The 14,148-nt window shown below is 45.0% G+C and overlaps 1 protein-coding gene across 4 annotated transcripts in view; it reads left to right on the top strand.

Moving 5' to 3' along the window:
• The first annotated feature begins 6,848 nt into the window (after positions 1-6,848).
• The window catches only part of STRIP1 (striatin interacting protein 1), a 25,025-nt gene continuing 17,725 nt past the window's right edge, over positions 6,849-14,148 (top strand). For 2 of the 4 annotated variants that reach the window (XM_011948081.1, XM_011948078.1), the window contains exons 1-2: positions 10,322-10,532; positions 13,916-13,985. In XM_011948081.1, coding sequence (XP_011803471.1) covers positions 10,353-10,532; positions 13,916-13,985 — 250 coding nt within the window. In that variant the 5' untranslated portion in view covers positions 10,322-10,352. Of the gene's footprint in view, positions 6,907-10,321; positions 10,533-13,912; positions 13,986-14,148 lie in introns of those variants that run through there. The other 2 variants (XM_011948082.1, XM_011948080.1) reach the window with 2 other exon arrangements.

The following is a 14,148-nucleotide window of genomic DNA, read 5'->3' as shown; positions in this document are numbered from 1 at the left end:
ATGAGGACAGAGCTCCTAAAGGCCCTACGTCTTGATACTATCACATTGGCAATTAAGCTTCAACAGATGAATTTTCAGGGACACATTCAGATCACAGCATTCCGTCCCTGGCCTCCCAAATTCATGTCCTCCTTATATGCAAAATATATTCAATCCATCTCAATACCCCTTAAAGTCTTAACACATTCCAGCACCAACTCAGAAGTCTAGAGTCTCATTTAAATCAGATGCAGGTGAGACTCAAGATACAATTCATCCAAGGCCAGGCACGGTGGCTCACACCTGTAATCCCAGCACTTGGGGAGGCTGAAGCGGGTGGATCACCTGAGGTCAGGAGTTCGAGACCAGCCTGGCCAACATGGCCAAACCCTGTCTCTACTAAAAATACAAAAATTAGCCGGGCCTGGTGGTGGGTGCCCATAATCCTAGCTACTCAGGGGCTGAGACAGGAGCATCGCTTGAAACTGGGAGTTTGCAGTGAGTGAGCTGAGATGGTACCACTGCACTCCAGCCTGGGCAACAGAGTGAGACTCCATCTTAAAAAAAAAAAAAAAAAAAAAAGATACGATTCATCCTGAGACAAATTGTTCTCCATCTGTGAACCTGTAAAATCAAATGAGTTAGGTACTTCCAAAATACAGTGGTGGGGTAGGCATAGGGAACATTCTTATTCCAAAAGGGAGAAATAGGAAAGAAAAAAGGAGTAACAGATTCCAGTCGAATCTAAAATCCAACAGGTCACATGTTAAATCAGCTTCAGAATAATCTGACTCCATGCCCTACCTCTGGACACACTGGGGTGGGGTTTGGGCTCCAAAAGCTTTGCTGGGTGCAGCCCATGTGACAACTCTCAGGTTGGAGTCTCACATCTGCAGCTCTCCCAGGCTGGAGTTTGTTCTGGGTTCTTGAGGTCACCTTGCTTCCATAGGTCCACAAGGCATTGCCGTAGTGGGAACTCCGCAGTAGCCCTGCCCCTGTGGCAGTTCTCTGCCTGGAACTCAAAACTCTCCAAGGCATCCTTTGAAATCTGTCTAGGCACTACATTCTCCACTGAAAGGAGCCAGGACTCACTGGAGAAATGATTGATTCCATGGCAGAGCAAAAAAAGTACAAGATAAGCCAGAAAGCAAGGAAGGGCTTAAAAAAGAATACATAAGCCAGCTTTAAGGGATTTACATGGGGTAAATCTGAGACAATCTGAGCATCAGAATAGTAATGACTTGTAACCCATTGAACAAAATAGAAAACTATGACTCTCTGCTAATAGAAATGAATGACTGAATAAGTAAATAGAAGTTTAATGAGGAATGGTATATGTACATATTTTCTTTTATTCTATTTATTTATTTTTGAGATGGAGGCTCGCTCTGTCGCCCAGGGTGGAATGCAATGGCGTGATCTTGGCTCACTGCAATCTCTGCCTTCTGGATTCAAGCGATTCTTGTGCCTCAGCCTCCCGAGTAGCTGGGATTACAAGCTCCCACCGCCACACCTGGCTAATTTTTGTATTTTTAGTAGAGATGGGGTTTCACCATGTTTACCAGGCTGGTCTTCCAACTCCTGACCTCATGTGATCCACCCGCCTTGGCCTCCCAAAGTGCTGGGATTACAGGTGTGAGCCACCGTGCCCAGCCTATATATACTTTCAAAGCAGCCTTCCATAAAGTATTTCTTAAATACAATAATGGGGAAAAGAGTAGCTTCACAGTAGTGAAGTCTGGCAGACCACCTTAATCAACGGAAAGAAATGAACCTCAGTAATGGGACAAATCTAGATCTTTGCCACTTGATAGGTTGCATTGAGAAGAACACAGCATCCCTTCTATGACAAATCCATATTGAAGGACATTTTACAAAAGGACTGGCTCTTCTAAGGTGTCAAAGTCAAAGAATGACTACAGAACTGCAGGAGACTAATACAACAACTAAATGCTATCCTGAACTTGTTCATTTTGCTATATAAAGATATAAAGGACTTTATTGGGACAACTGATAAAACTTGAAAGAGCTTGGAGGATGAGGCGATAGTAATATCTGTTAATTTCCAAATGTTAATGACTGATCTGTGGTTATATAGAATGCTTGTTCGTAGGAAATCAACACTAAAGTATTAGAAGTGATGGATTATCAAGTCAACAATTCACCTTCGGATGGGTCTGGAAAAAAATATTTGTAATATACTTGCTACTTTTTTGTTAGTTTGATTATTTCAGAGTTAAAATTTTGTTCAATGAGAATTTGAAGATCAAAAAGTCTGACCAGCTTGATTGAGAAAACTTTAAAAATCAATTGTGCTCTATTTAGGGACATCTTAGACCAAAAATAAAGGTGAAGGCTTTTGGATTAGTAAAGGAAAATAAAATCAACAGAAAAACAGTATTTTACATGTCTATACAAAAAAAGTATTTCACTGGCAATACGTCACCACTAAAGTAATACACAGACCAGAGGGTTCGACAAGAAACCGGAGGCCGGTACAGTGGCTTCCTCCTGTAATCCCAGCATGTTGCAAGGCCAGGGTGGGAGGATTGCTTGAGCTCAGGAGTTTGAGACCAGCCTACGCAACATTAGTGAGACTCATTCAAAAAATTAGCTGGGTGTGGTGGTGCACACCTGTAGTCCCAACAACTTTGAGGGCTGAGATGGGAAGATTGCTTGAGCCCAGGAAGTCAAGGCTGCAGTGTAACCCTGATCACGCCACTGCACTCCAGCCTGGGTAGAAGAGTGAGACCCTGTCTCAAAAAAAAAAAAAAAAACGGGACGAGTGGGGTTGCAAGAAACTACTCCAGAGTGTTCCTTGGTTATGGATACTGAACAAAGTCTTCCCCACCAAATAACTTCTGAATTCAGGACACTTCTAGAGAAATTTGTAAATTTTGAAAGAAGGTAAAAGAAGAATTAACATCTGTACTTCTCTGCTAACGGGTATGAAACACGGGGTTAGGGCAATGGTTGGCAAAACTATAGCTCTCCCACTGGCCAAACTGGCCTACTGCTTGTGTTTGTGTAGTTCACAAGCTAAGAATGGTTTTTACATTTTTACACAGTTGAAAAAATCCACTAATATTTTGTGACATGTGAAACTTATATAAGATTCAAATTTTAGTGTCCATAAATGGAACTTTAATACATAGCCACACTCATTCATTTATGAAATGTCTATGGCTACTTTCGTGCCACAGTGGTAAAGCTGAATAGGTGCAAACAAATGTCTTACAAAACCCAAAATGCTTACTATCTGGCCCTTTACAGAAAGTTTTCTGATCCCAGGTATAAAAGTTGTGTGAGGTATAAAGGTAAAGATGTATCAGAAAGCATTTGATTTGCAATCTGTTAGGTAAGAAGAGGGATCTCTGTGTAAGAGCAGAAACAGAGAATGAACATGAAAGAAAAGGATATCGAACAAAGAGTTTTCCAGTCTAGGTTGCAGATGCTAAATTCACCCACATCCTGGCCAGGATTCACTTTAGGATTAGGAAATCTCGCAAACTGATAAAGCAACTCAGATAGTGCTTGGGAAGGTAATTGTTATTGCAATTTAGAAATATGTACTTCAATAATCAATTTAAACTTGCAATTTTAAGTTGCAACCAATTTCACATACAGTATTGGAAATTTATACTATGTATTGGAAACATACAAGTACCCAGTATCAGAACTTTGAAGAATAGTATTTTGGCCAGGTGTGTGGTTCACGCCTGTAACCCCAGCACTTTGGGAGGCCGAGGTGGGCAGATCACCTGAGGTCAGGAGTTCGAGACCAGCCTGGCTAACATGGTGAAACCCCGATTCTACTAAAACCACAAAAAATTAGTCGAGTGTGGTGGCATGCGCCTGTAATCCCAGCTACTTGGGAGGCTGAGTCAGGAAAATCGCTTGAACCCGGGAGGCGGAGGTCGCAGTGAGCCAAGATTGTGCCACTGCACTCCAGCCTGGGCGACAAGAGCAAAAACTCTGTCTCAAATGGAAAAAAAAAAAAGAAAGGAAAGAAGGAAGGAAAGAAGGAAAAGGAAAGAAAGAATAGTATTTTGTTTGCTTTTGTTTGTATTTTGTGCCCATTGACAAAAGGTAACTTAATATATTAAATGTATAAACATATTTGAAAAGGTTTAAAGGAATTTAAGTTTTTAAGTGGGATATTCAAAATCCCTTAGAAATCATTAATATTTGCTAGGTTTTTACAATAAGATTTATAAGCTGAACTTTTTTTTTCTTTTTTTTCTTTTGAGACGGAGTCTCACTCTGTCGTCCAGGCTGGAGTGCAGTGGCATGATCTTGGCTCACTGCAACCGCTGCCTCCTGGGTTCAAGCGATGCTCCCATCTCAGCCTCCTGAGTAGCTGGAACTACAGGCATGTACCACCACTCCCGTGTAAGATTTTGTATTTTCAGTAAAGATGGGGTTTCACCATCTTGGCCAGGATAATCTTGAACTCCTGACCTCAAGTGATCTACCCGCCTTGACTTCCCAAAGTGCTGGGATTACAGGTGCGAGCCACCGCGCCTGGCCTATAAGCTGAACTTCAAAAAGCTTAAGTCATGTTTTTGTTACGTTAATACATTGAATAGTAATTTATTAAGCTGAAGTAACATCTCATCTGTCCACACAGGCAGCCCTTGAAGACATTTTATTTCATGTATTTATTTTTGAGAAGTCTCACTCTGTTGCCCAAGCTGGAGTGCAGTGGTGCAATCTCGGCTCACTGCAACCTCCACCTCCCAGGTTCAAGCGATTCACCTGCCTCAGCCTCCGGAGTAGCTGGGACCACAGGCACGCACCACCACCCCTGGCTTTTTTTTTTTTTTTTTGTATTTTTAGTAGAGACGGGGTTTCACTGTGTTAGCCAGGGTGGTCTCCATCTCCTGACCTCGTGATCCGCCCGCCTCGGTCTCCCAAAGTGCTGAGATTACAGGCGTGAGCCACTCCGCCCGGACTTTGAAGACATTTTATAATGTCCTCCAGAAGGAATTGTTCTGGGTTGTGGCCCTGAGGGTACTTGTCTTGGATCCAGGCCTTTCTTCCTCCAGGCTGCCTTGTGGTGTGGTTCTCCACTACAACCACCAGATGGCGCGTTTTCTCATGTGCTCTGGTGGTCAGGGTCTCCTGCCAAGAAAGGATAATAAAATACAGGTCTGAAAATCTTTCTCTGAAACTCCTGTATTTTGAAATTGAGAATTTCCCAGGTGTTTAGGAAATAGATAAAGACACAGTATATTATATAATACTTTGACTTAATCTTTTTTTCAGTTTTCTGTTTAGAGACAGGGTCTTGCTCTTTCTCCCAGGCTGGAGTGCAATGGCAGGATCATAGCTCATTGCAGCCCAGAACTCCTGGTCTCCAGCGATTCTCTCACCTCAGACTCCTGAGCAGCTGGGATGACAGGCACACCACAATGCCTCTAATTTTATAATTTTTTTATAGAGATCAGGTCTCGCTATGTTGCCCAGGCTGGTCTTAAACTCATGATCTCAAGTGATCCTTCCACTTTGGCCTACCAAAGTGCTATGATTACAGGCATAAGCTACCACGACCAACTTTGACTTAGTCTTTTGACTAATTCATGTTGTATGTAAGAAAGCTGAGATGTTATAAATTAATCTGACCTGAGACAGAGTGAAGCTGGCTGGTCCCTTTGGAAGACAGAATTAACTATTAGTTATTTGCCTTATTAATTAACCAAAACATTATTAATATTATCCTCTTCTGACAGCCATTAATGGAGAGAACTCCATGTGACACAGTAACTAGAGGGTAAGACCAGACCCATAAATGTTTTATATGCTATATAGATTACTTTAATATTGAGCATTTCAGTGACTAGCAATGTATTGTCCAGGGCTAGGATGGAAATTGCTAGAAACAGGCTCACTCTGCCTCCCAGCATATACTTAGGTATCAATGAATGTGAAACATGTTACCCAGTACCTGACACGCTGTAGGCACAGAATACATGACAATTTCCTTCTACAGAGCCCAACTGGAGCAGCCACTATATTCCTGCAGCTCCTGCAACACTAGAATGGCTCAAATATGAAATTTCTTCCTACAGGCTCTTGAACAATGACTGCTCGTGGTGAAGGAAGGGCTTCTCACCTTGGTTATCACCTCTTGGTAATAATTCTCCTTTATTAAAACAAACAAAAACAAATAATGCTTTATAGTTTTCTTTTTTCTTTTCTTTCTTTTTTTTTTTTTGGAGGCACAGTCTTCCTCTGTCAACCAGGTTGGAGTGCAGTGGTGCAGTCTTGGCTCACTGCAGCCTCTGCTTCCCAGGTTCAAGCTATTTTCCTGCCTCAGCCTCCTGAATAGCTGGGATTTCAGGCGCCCGCCACTATGGCTCAAAATGTTACAGGAAAGAATCTCAATCCAGACCCCAAGAGAGGGCTCTTAGATCTCTCACAAGAAAGAATTCAGGGCGAGTCCATAGCGTAACGTGAAAGCAAGTTTATTATGAAAGTGAAAATATAAAAGAATGGCTGCTCCATAGGCAGAGCGGCCCCGAGGGCTGCTGGTTGCCCATTTTTATGCTTATTTCTTTATTATTTGCTAAACAAGGGGTGGGTTATTCATGCCTCCCCTTTGTAAACCATCTGGGATAACTTCCTGGTGTTGCCATGGCATTTGTAAACTGTCATGGTGCTGGCGGGAGTGTAAAAGTGAGGAGGACTAGCTGTCACTCTCATCGCCATGTTGATTTTGGTGGGTTTGGGTCGGCTTCTTTACTGCAAACTGTTTTATCAGCAGGATGTTTATGACGTGTATCTTGTGCTGACCTCTGTCTCATCCTGTGACTAAGAATGCCCTAATCTCCTGGGAATGCAGCCCAGTAGGTCTCAGCCTCATTTTACCCAGCCCCTATTCAAGATGGAGTTGCCCTGGTTCACACACCTCCGACAAAAAGGCAAGTGGGATTATTCTCATTTTACAGATGGGGAAGGAAAAAAAGAGAAGTGCATGAAGACACTTTACAACTTCTACTCTCCACTGGATTGTGCTTCTCTCAAAGTTTCCTAGCAAGTTGGAGTAGTGAACTCTCCAGCTGCGCTTCTGCTCCTTCACATTTGGGATTCTTTTTCCTTCCAGATCTGTATACTCTGTCTTATGCATGCCCCATTCCATTAGTAGCCATTTCTTTTTCAAAAATTTTTAAATTTGATTTTTTTTTTTTTTTGGTACACATAGGGTCTCGCTCTGTTGCCCAGGCTGGTCTCAAATTCCAGGGCTCAAACAATCCTCCCACTTCAACTTCTCAAAGTGCTGAGCTTACAGGCGTGAGCCATGGTGCCTGGCCTCTCAAAGTTAACCATTTACTTATTGGCTATTTCTCAAATTAGGTTAATCGCAGCTTTACACTATTGAAAACACCACTGCCTGGAATATTATTGTACACCTATCTTTATTTAAATCTGATTATTTCCTTAGAATCTATTACTAGAAGTGTAATTATTGACCCAAAACCTTCCCTGTTCTAAATTTAGCTGAAACATGTTTTCCCCCAGGTGACACAGCTTATGATAGGCACAGGAAGATAGACAGGAGGAAATAGCAGCTTGGTAGTTTTGGGTTATTTATTAATTTACAACAAAGACTTTTTAAGCACCTACTAGGTTGGACCTCAGGGAAAATCCCTGGAGAGTTGTATCACAGGGACTTTCTGGACTTGAGCCTGGGGTGTAAAGCAGGCAATATGTAAAGCTGGAGAGACAAAGATAGATAAAATGCCTTTAAGGATTTCACAGTATAACAACAGATAATAGTAAGAGCTATTATTACACAACACTTCTAAGATGTCTGATGAGTATTTCGAACTTGATGTGTCCAAAACTGAAGTCTTGATCTTTCCTCTAAACCTGTTTTTCTTACTCTTGGGTTTACTTATTTATTAAAGTGATACAGCCATCCACTCAGTTGCCCAAACCTAGATCTAGGGGGTCATTGTTTATTCCCCCCACCCAGCTGATAAGATTCCAGCAAATCCTGTCCCCTTACCTACACAAAATAGAAATATCAACCCAATGCTCCACTCTGGTACAAGCACCATCATCTCCATCTACATGGTCCCCTAACTTGTCTTGCCTTAACCATTCTTGCAACTCTCCAATCCCTTCTCCAAAAGCAGCCAGATTGAACTTGTAAATATCACACCATAACATCTCCCTGGTTAACACCCTCGAATGGTTTTCCATTTCACTTAGAATAAAACTCAAACTCCTTCCCACTACCTTCAAGGCCCTGCATTCTTCTGGTCCCTGCATTATCATTATACGGCTCTCATCAACTACTATCCCTCCCTTGGCTCACTCAATTCCAGACACTCTAACATCAGGGCTTTTGCATTTAGCCGTTTCCTCTGTCTGTGTGCCGTTCCTGGAACTTTGCAGGGCTTCTCCTCACTTCTTTCAGAACTCATCTAAAATCACACCCTCAGGCCTGCCTTCCTTGGGCAGCATGCTTGTATTATAGCCACATTCTCCGCCTCCACCAACCCGTCCTCCGCCCCACTGTCACCTTTTAACCTCTTAATTTTTGTTTCTTCTAACAAAGATTCTCTTCTTTGGCCAAAACTCCAGTCAGGCTCCTGTTAGTCCTCTTCCTGACTAGGCCTAACCCTTTGGGCTTCCCTTTCTGTCCTTGTTGAATCTAGTTTGTGCAAGAACTCTCCACTCTTGGCATCTTAGTCCATTTTTTGTTGCTATAACAGAATACCAAAGACTGGGTAATTTATAAAGGAAGGCAAGTTATTTTTTGCAGTTCTGGAGTCTGGGGAGCCCAAAGTCGAGGGGTTGCACCTGGTGAGGGCTTTCTTAAACTGCATGGTAGAGAGCCCCTCAGGATGAGAGAGCAAGAGCATGTGTGCCAGCTCAGATCACTCGTCCTCTTCTTATAAAGCCACCAGTCCCATCACAGTGGCCCTACCCTGATGATTTTATCTAATCCTAGTTACCCCTTCAAGGCTCCACCTCAAAATACTATCAACATATGAACTTTAGGATTGAGTTTCCAACATATGGAATTTGGGGGATACAGTCAGACCATAGCACTCGGTATCTGACCACCCTCAACATCTTAGCACCCTGTCCTGCTTTCAGCAATAATCCTGTTAGGTCAGTTTAGCAAGAAACTTCTTATCCTTGATGTTTCTCTTAGTAGTTTTTGTCAGGTCTCTGAGCCCAAGCCAAGCCATGGCATCCCCTGTGACTTGCATGTATACGCCCAGATGGCCTGAAGTAACTGCAGAATCACAAAAGACGTGAAAAAGGCCCTGCCCAGCCTTAACTGATGACATTCCACCACAAAAGAAGTGAAAATGATAGGTCCTTGCCTTAAGCGATGACATTATCTTGTGCCTGGCTCATCCTGGCTCAAAAAGCTCCCCCACTGAGCACCTTTTGACTCCCACTCCTGCCCGCCAGAGAACAACCCCCCTTTGACTGTAATTTTCCTTTACCTACCCAAATCCTGTAAAACGGCCCCACCCTTATCTCCCTTAGCTGACTCTCTTTTCAGACTCAGCCCCGCCTGCACCCAGGTGAAATAAACAGCCTTGTTGCTCACATAAAGCCTGTTTGGTGGTCTCTTCACACGGAGGGGCATGACACTTTTCTGTCCACTAACCGTCATCCTGCTCTTTGGTTATAAATCTCCACTATTTCTTGTTGGAGTCAGAGTTGAGTCTAATTCCTCTTCTTCACTGCAAGGTCTGGTTGTAGTGGTCCCTGTAACGATGACCAGATCACCATGGGCTCTCTTACATAAAGTCTGCCTTACCGTCTTTAATTAGTGCCGTGAACAAATTTTCCTTTAACACTTTTCAGCATTTATTTCTCTGTATTTGTCTATTGTTTGTCTGACTCACCAAGCACTGTTACGTACTATGACTGCAGACACTTGTTCCTCATTTTATCCCACTGCTTGGTGCACAGGAGACATTTATCAAATGTTTGTTGAATGAAAAATTAGCACTTGTCACAACTGTAACTCTATGAAGACTAGGATCCTGTCCATTTTGTTTATAACAAAATTCCGCCTAAGCCTTGAACAAGGCTATCAGTGACAAGTGCAAAGCGATTGAGAGGAAGGAGGGGTAACTAAACTGACTGAAGAAGCTCAGGGAAGCCTCACAGATAAAATTACATCTAAACTGAAACTGAAAGTTAGGAGGAAAACTAAACAGATCAACAACGGAAGGGCTGCAGACAGAATATCGCGAGGTGTTAGTCAGCCAAGATGGCGTCTAACACTGGCCGCCACACTTACTATGGCGGCCAGGGAAATTTCCTCGAGAAAATCACGCGAGACTTGCATCACGGCGGTTGTCCCCGAGTCAACCTGGGGGTGTGGAGCAGCCAAGATGGAGCCGGCAGCCGGCGGTCCGGGCCCACTGATCGTGAACAACAAGCAGCCCCAGCCTCCGCCACCTCCGCCGCCGGCAACCGCACAGCCACCACCCGGGGCACCGCGGGCCGGCGCGGGCCTCCTTCCTGGGGGCAAAGCCCGGGAGTTCAACCGCAACCAGCGCAAAGACTCGGAGGTCAGGAGCTTCGGGGGGCGAGGTTCACACCCGGGCGGGCGGCGCCGGGGGTCCCGGGCCCGAGGCCACTGTCGGGGCCAGGTTGGGCTTCCCAGAGGGCTCAGTAGAGCCCGGCCGAGAACTGTCAGTATACAGCGAAAGGAGCAGGAAGCGAGGCTCGCAGCTCCTGGGGTCGGGGGCATGAAGCTGGGGTCCTTGGTAGTGCTCCGCCGCCCGGGAGAGCTTCCCGGAGCCGGCAACTGCTGGTTTGCTCCCCTCGGCCCCGGCTGTGGGCGTGGCCTCGAGGCCCCAGCCCCTGGGGAAGCCGCCTTTGCCCCAGCTCCGGGCTGAGGAGTCGGGGGTCTGGGTGCACTCCAGGGCGCTGGGCGGCCGCGCCCCCAACCTAATCATCTCGGGCCTCTGCCCCTGGCACGCGTGCGCCAGCTCCTGGGTCCTGCCGCGTGCAGAGGAAGGCGCTTGTGGGCAGGGAAGGTACCGGCAAGGATCTAGAAGGCAGTTACAGCCGGACCGAGCTAATTATCACTGAGAGTATTGCGCGGCCGTAGGTTCCGAGAGTAGGAGGGGGAAACATGCCCTGTTCTTCTGACCTGAATTAGGCCGTGGGTTGACAGTGCTTGTGGTGGGTGTTGTGCCCAGTGCGCCTGATACTGAACTGTTAAAGATGAGAAATAGACATTTTAAACATCTGTTAGGACCCAGCATTCATTCGTCTCGCCAGTGAGCCGTTCCTGCCGTTCTGGAGATGGCATAGTCTAGAGCTGACTAGTAACCTCACCCCAAGTTAAAGAATTCCTCCCACTACCTCCCTTTGCAGAATTCATGAATGAAGATACTCATGTCGCGGCGTTTTAAGGCTTCTTAATCAGCAGGTTCTCAGAGCACTTACTGTGCCATCTCCTAGATTGATCAGCAGCCAACCTGATCAGCCAAGTTAATGAGAGGGAATTCCTCATTGTCCAAGCATAATGTACCAATTCGTACCAAAGAGCAATGATACTATCTTTAGACCTGTGAAATCAGTTCCTCAGAAGCTTATTTTTTGTTAGCAAGCCTAAACCCCTGAGAAAACATGTCAACAATTGGCAAGCCCGAAGTAGAGGTAATTGGAGCTTGGAGTGAATTCTTTGAAAAAACAATGACACTGACCTTTTAGGAGCCCTTGCATGGTGGGATGATGGACATCAGTGGTAACTACTCAGTTTTTCAAGTGTGGAAGGTTACAAAAGTGGAGGGGGGTGAACCTACCTTCATCATGAGAGGAGTTATTTTGAAAAATGGTTTAAAATTTGCCTGAATAGCTATGAATGGTCAAATAAATACCCTTTGACAAATTTTAATTTCTCTTTTTACCCTTTGATTTCCACATAGCGGACGGGTCCAGTGGCACAGGCCTGTAGTCCCAGCACTTGGGGAGGCCGAGGCGGGGGGATCACCGGAGGTCAGGAGTTCCAGACCAGCCTGGCCAATGTGGTGAAACCCCATCTCTACTAAAAGTACAAAAATTAGCCAGGCGTGGTGGCTGGTGCCTGTAATCCCAGCTACTCAAGAGCCTGAGACAGGAGAATTGCTTGAACCTGGGAGGCGGAGGTTTGCAGTGAGCCGAGATTGCAGCGTTGCACTCCAGCCTAGGTGACAAGACCGAAACTCTCTCCGTCTCAAAAAAAAAAAAATTTCCACATAGACTCATTACATGAAAGACCAGTCAAACGGACGCATTTAAGCAGAGACCTGTCTAAATCCATTTCTTTAGAGAGGCTGCGGGGCGCGGTGGCTCGAGCCTGTAATCCCAGCACTTTGGGAGGCCGAGACGGGCGGATCACGAGGTCAGGAGATCGAGACCATCCTGGCTAACACAGTGAAACCCCGTCTCTACTAAAAAAATACAAAAAACTAGCCGGGTGTGGTGGCGGGCGCCTGTAGTCCCAGCTACTCGGGAGGCTGAGGCAGGAGAATGGCTTAAACCCGGGAGGTGAAGCTTGCAGTGAGCTGAAATCCGGCCAGTGCACTTCAGCTTGGGCGACAGAGCGAGACTCCGTCTCAAAAAAAAAAAAAAAAAAGAGAGGCTGATGCCGTGATCTTTCTTTAGTCATAGCTGAAATCGGTAGTTTGGGAGCCTGATCAGTGAATGCCTGGAGGACAGGGAGGCTGACATTTGATGAGAGCCTACTGTGTACTACATAATTTTGATTAGTCCTTAAAAATCTTCAGAGTAGATTTTTATCATTGCCATTCAATGAGTGAAGAAACTGAAGCTCAGTAACTTGTGAAAGTGTACACTGTGTTGTCTCTGAACTCAATGTGGAGTTCTCGTTTGTGGGTATGTTTTTTGTTTTGCTTTGTTTTGTTTTGAGACAGAATCTCCCTCTGTCTCCCAAGCTGGAGTGTAGTGGCGTGATCTTGGCTCACTGCAACCTCCACCTCCGGGGCTCAAGCGATTCTCCTGCCTTAGCCTCCCCAGTAGCTGGGACTACAGGCATGCCCCACCATGCCTGGCTAATTTTTATGTTTTTATTAGAGATGGGGTTTTACCATGTTGGCCAGGCTGGTTTTGAACTCCTGACCTCAAATGACCCGCCCACCTGGGCCTCCCAAAGCGCTGGAATTACAGGCGTGAGCCACCTCTTCTGGCCATTTGTGGGTATGTCATTTTGTGGCTGGTCTTTGTCTTCCCAGGTAGATTGTAATTAAACCTAAGGACTTTACCTATTTGTTTCTCACTTCTCTCTTCCCAGTACACGCCTTCCAAGATGGTGTGTTCTCAGTAATCACCTATTTCCAGCAGGAAAAAGACGGTCTTTGTCACATTCTCTCTTATATGTGGGAGGGAAGTTGATCTGTTTGGGGGCGGCCTTCTTTGTCAGTTCTCACTGAAATTTGAGACAAAGGCGGGGAAAGCTGAGGGTTTCAATACTCATTTTTGTCCTGAGCTGTTGACAGCTCACTAGCCAGAAAGAAGTTAAGACTTCTGGAATCTTAGCATCACATGGAATGGTCATTTACTGCACAAAATACATAGAAACCTTGTATTTGTTCATTTAACAAATATGTGAGTATAAACCATTCATTCGTTCACTTATTCATGCCAAGTACTATGCTGGACCTTGTGAAATAATTGGTAAGTTAAATGGATGATGTTCTTGTTCTCAGGGAACTTGCAGTCTTGTGGAAAGGCAGACACTAAACACACCCTGTAATGATAAGTTATGATCAGTGCTCTGAAGGAAAGGTATAGGATACTCTGAGAGGTTTTAGGAAACAAAATGTGAAAAAAACATCAGAAAAGCGGAGGCAGTGGTGTCCTGTAACAACAGCATCTCGAAGCATGTGTTTCTTTGACAAACAGCATGATCCTTTTTCCTGAAGCTCTCTCGTCTTGTCAGCAGGGCTATTCGGAGTCACCAGACCTGGAGTTTGAGTATGCTGACACAGACAAGTGGGCTGCAGAGCTCTCGGGTAAGGCAGGGACCTTTGTGTTATTTGGGGGTAGTTTTTTCCTTATTGGTCTTTAAGAAAATTAAGGGGCCGGGCGCGGTGGCTCAAGCCTGTAATCCCAGCACTTTGGGAGGCCAAGATGGGCGGATCACGAGGTCAGGAGATCGAGACCATCCTGGCTAAC

Source organism: Colobus angolensis, unplaced genomic scaffold (assembly GCF_000951035.1).
Source record: "Colobus angolensis palliatus isolate OR3802 unplaced genomic scaffold, Cang.pa_1.0 Scaffold273, whole genome shotgun sequence".
Classification (NCBI taxonomy): domain Eukaryota; kingdom Metazoa; phylum Chordata; class Mammalia; order Primates; family Cercopithecidae; genus Colobus; species Colobus angolensis.
This window is presented reverse-complemented; position numbering and strand designations above follow the sequence as displayed.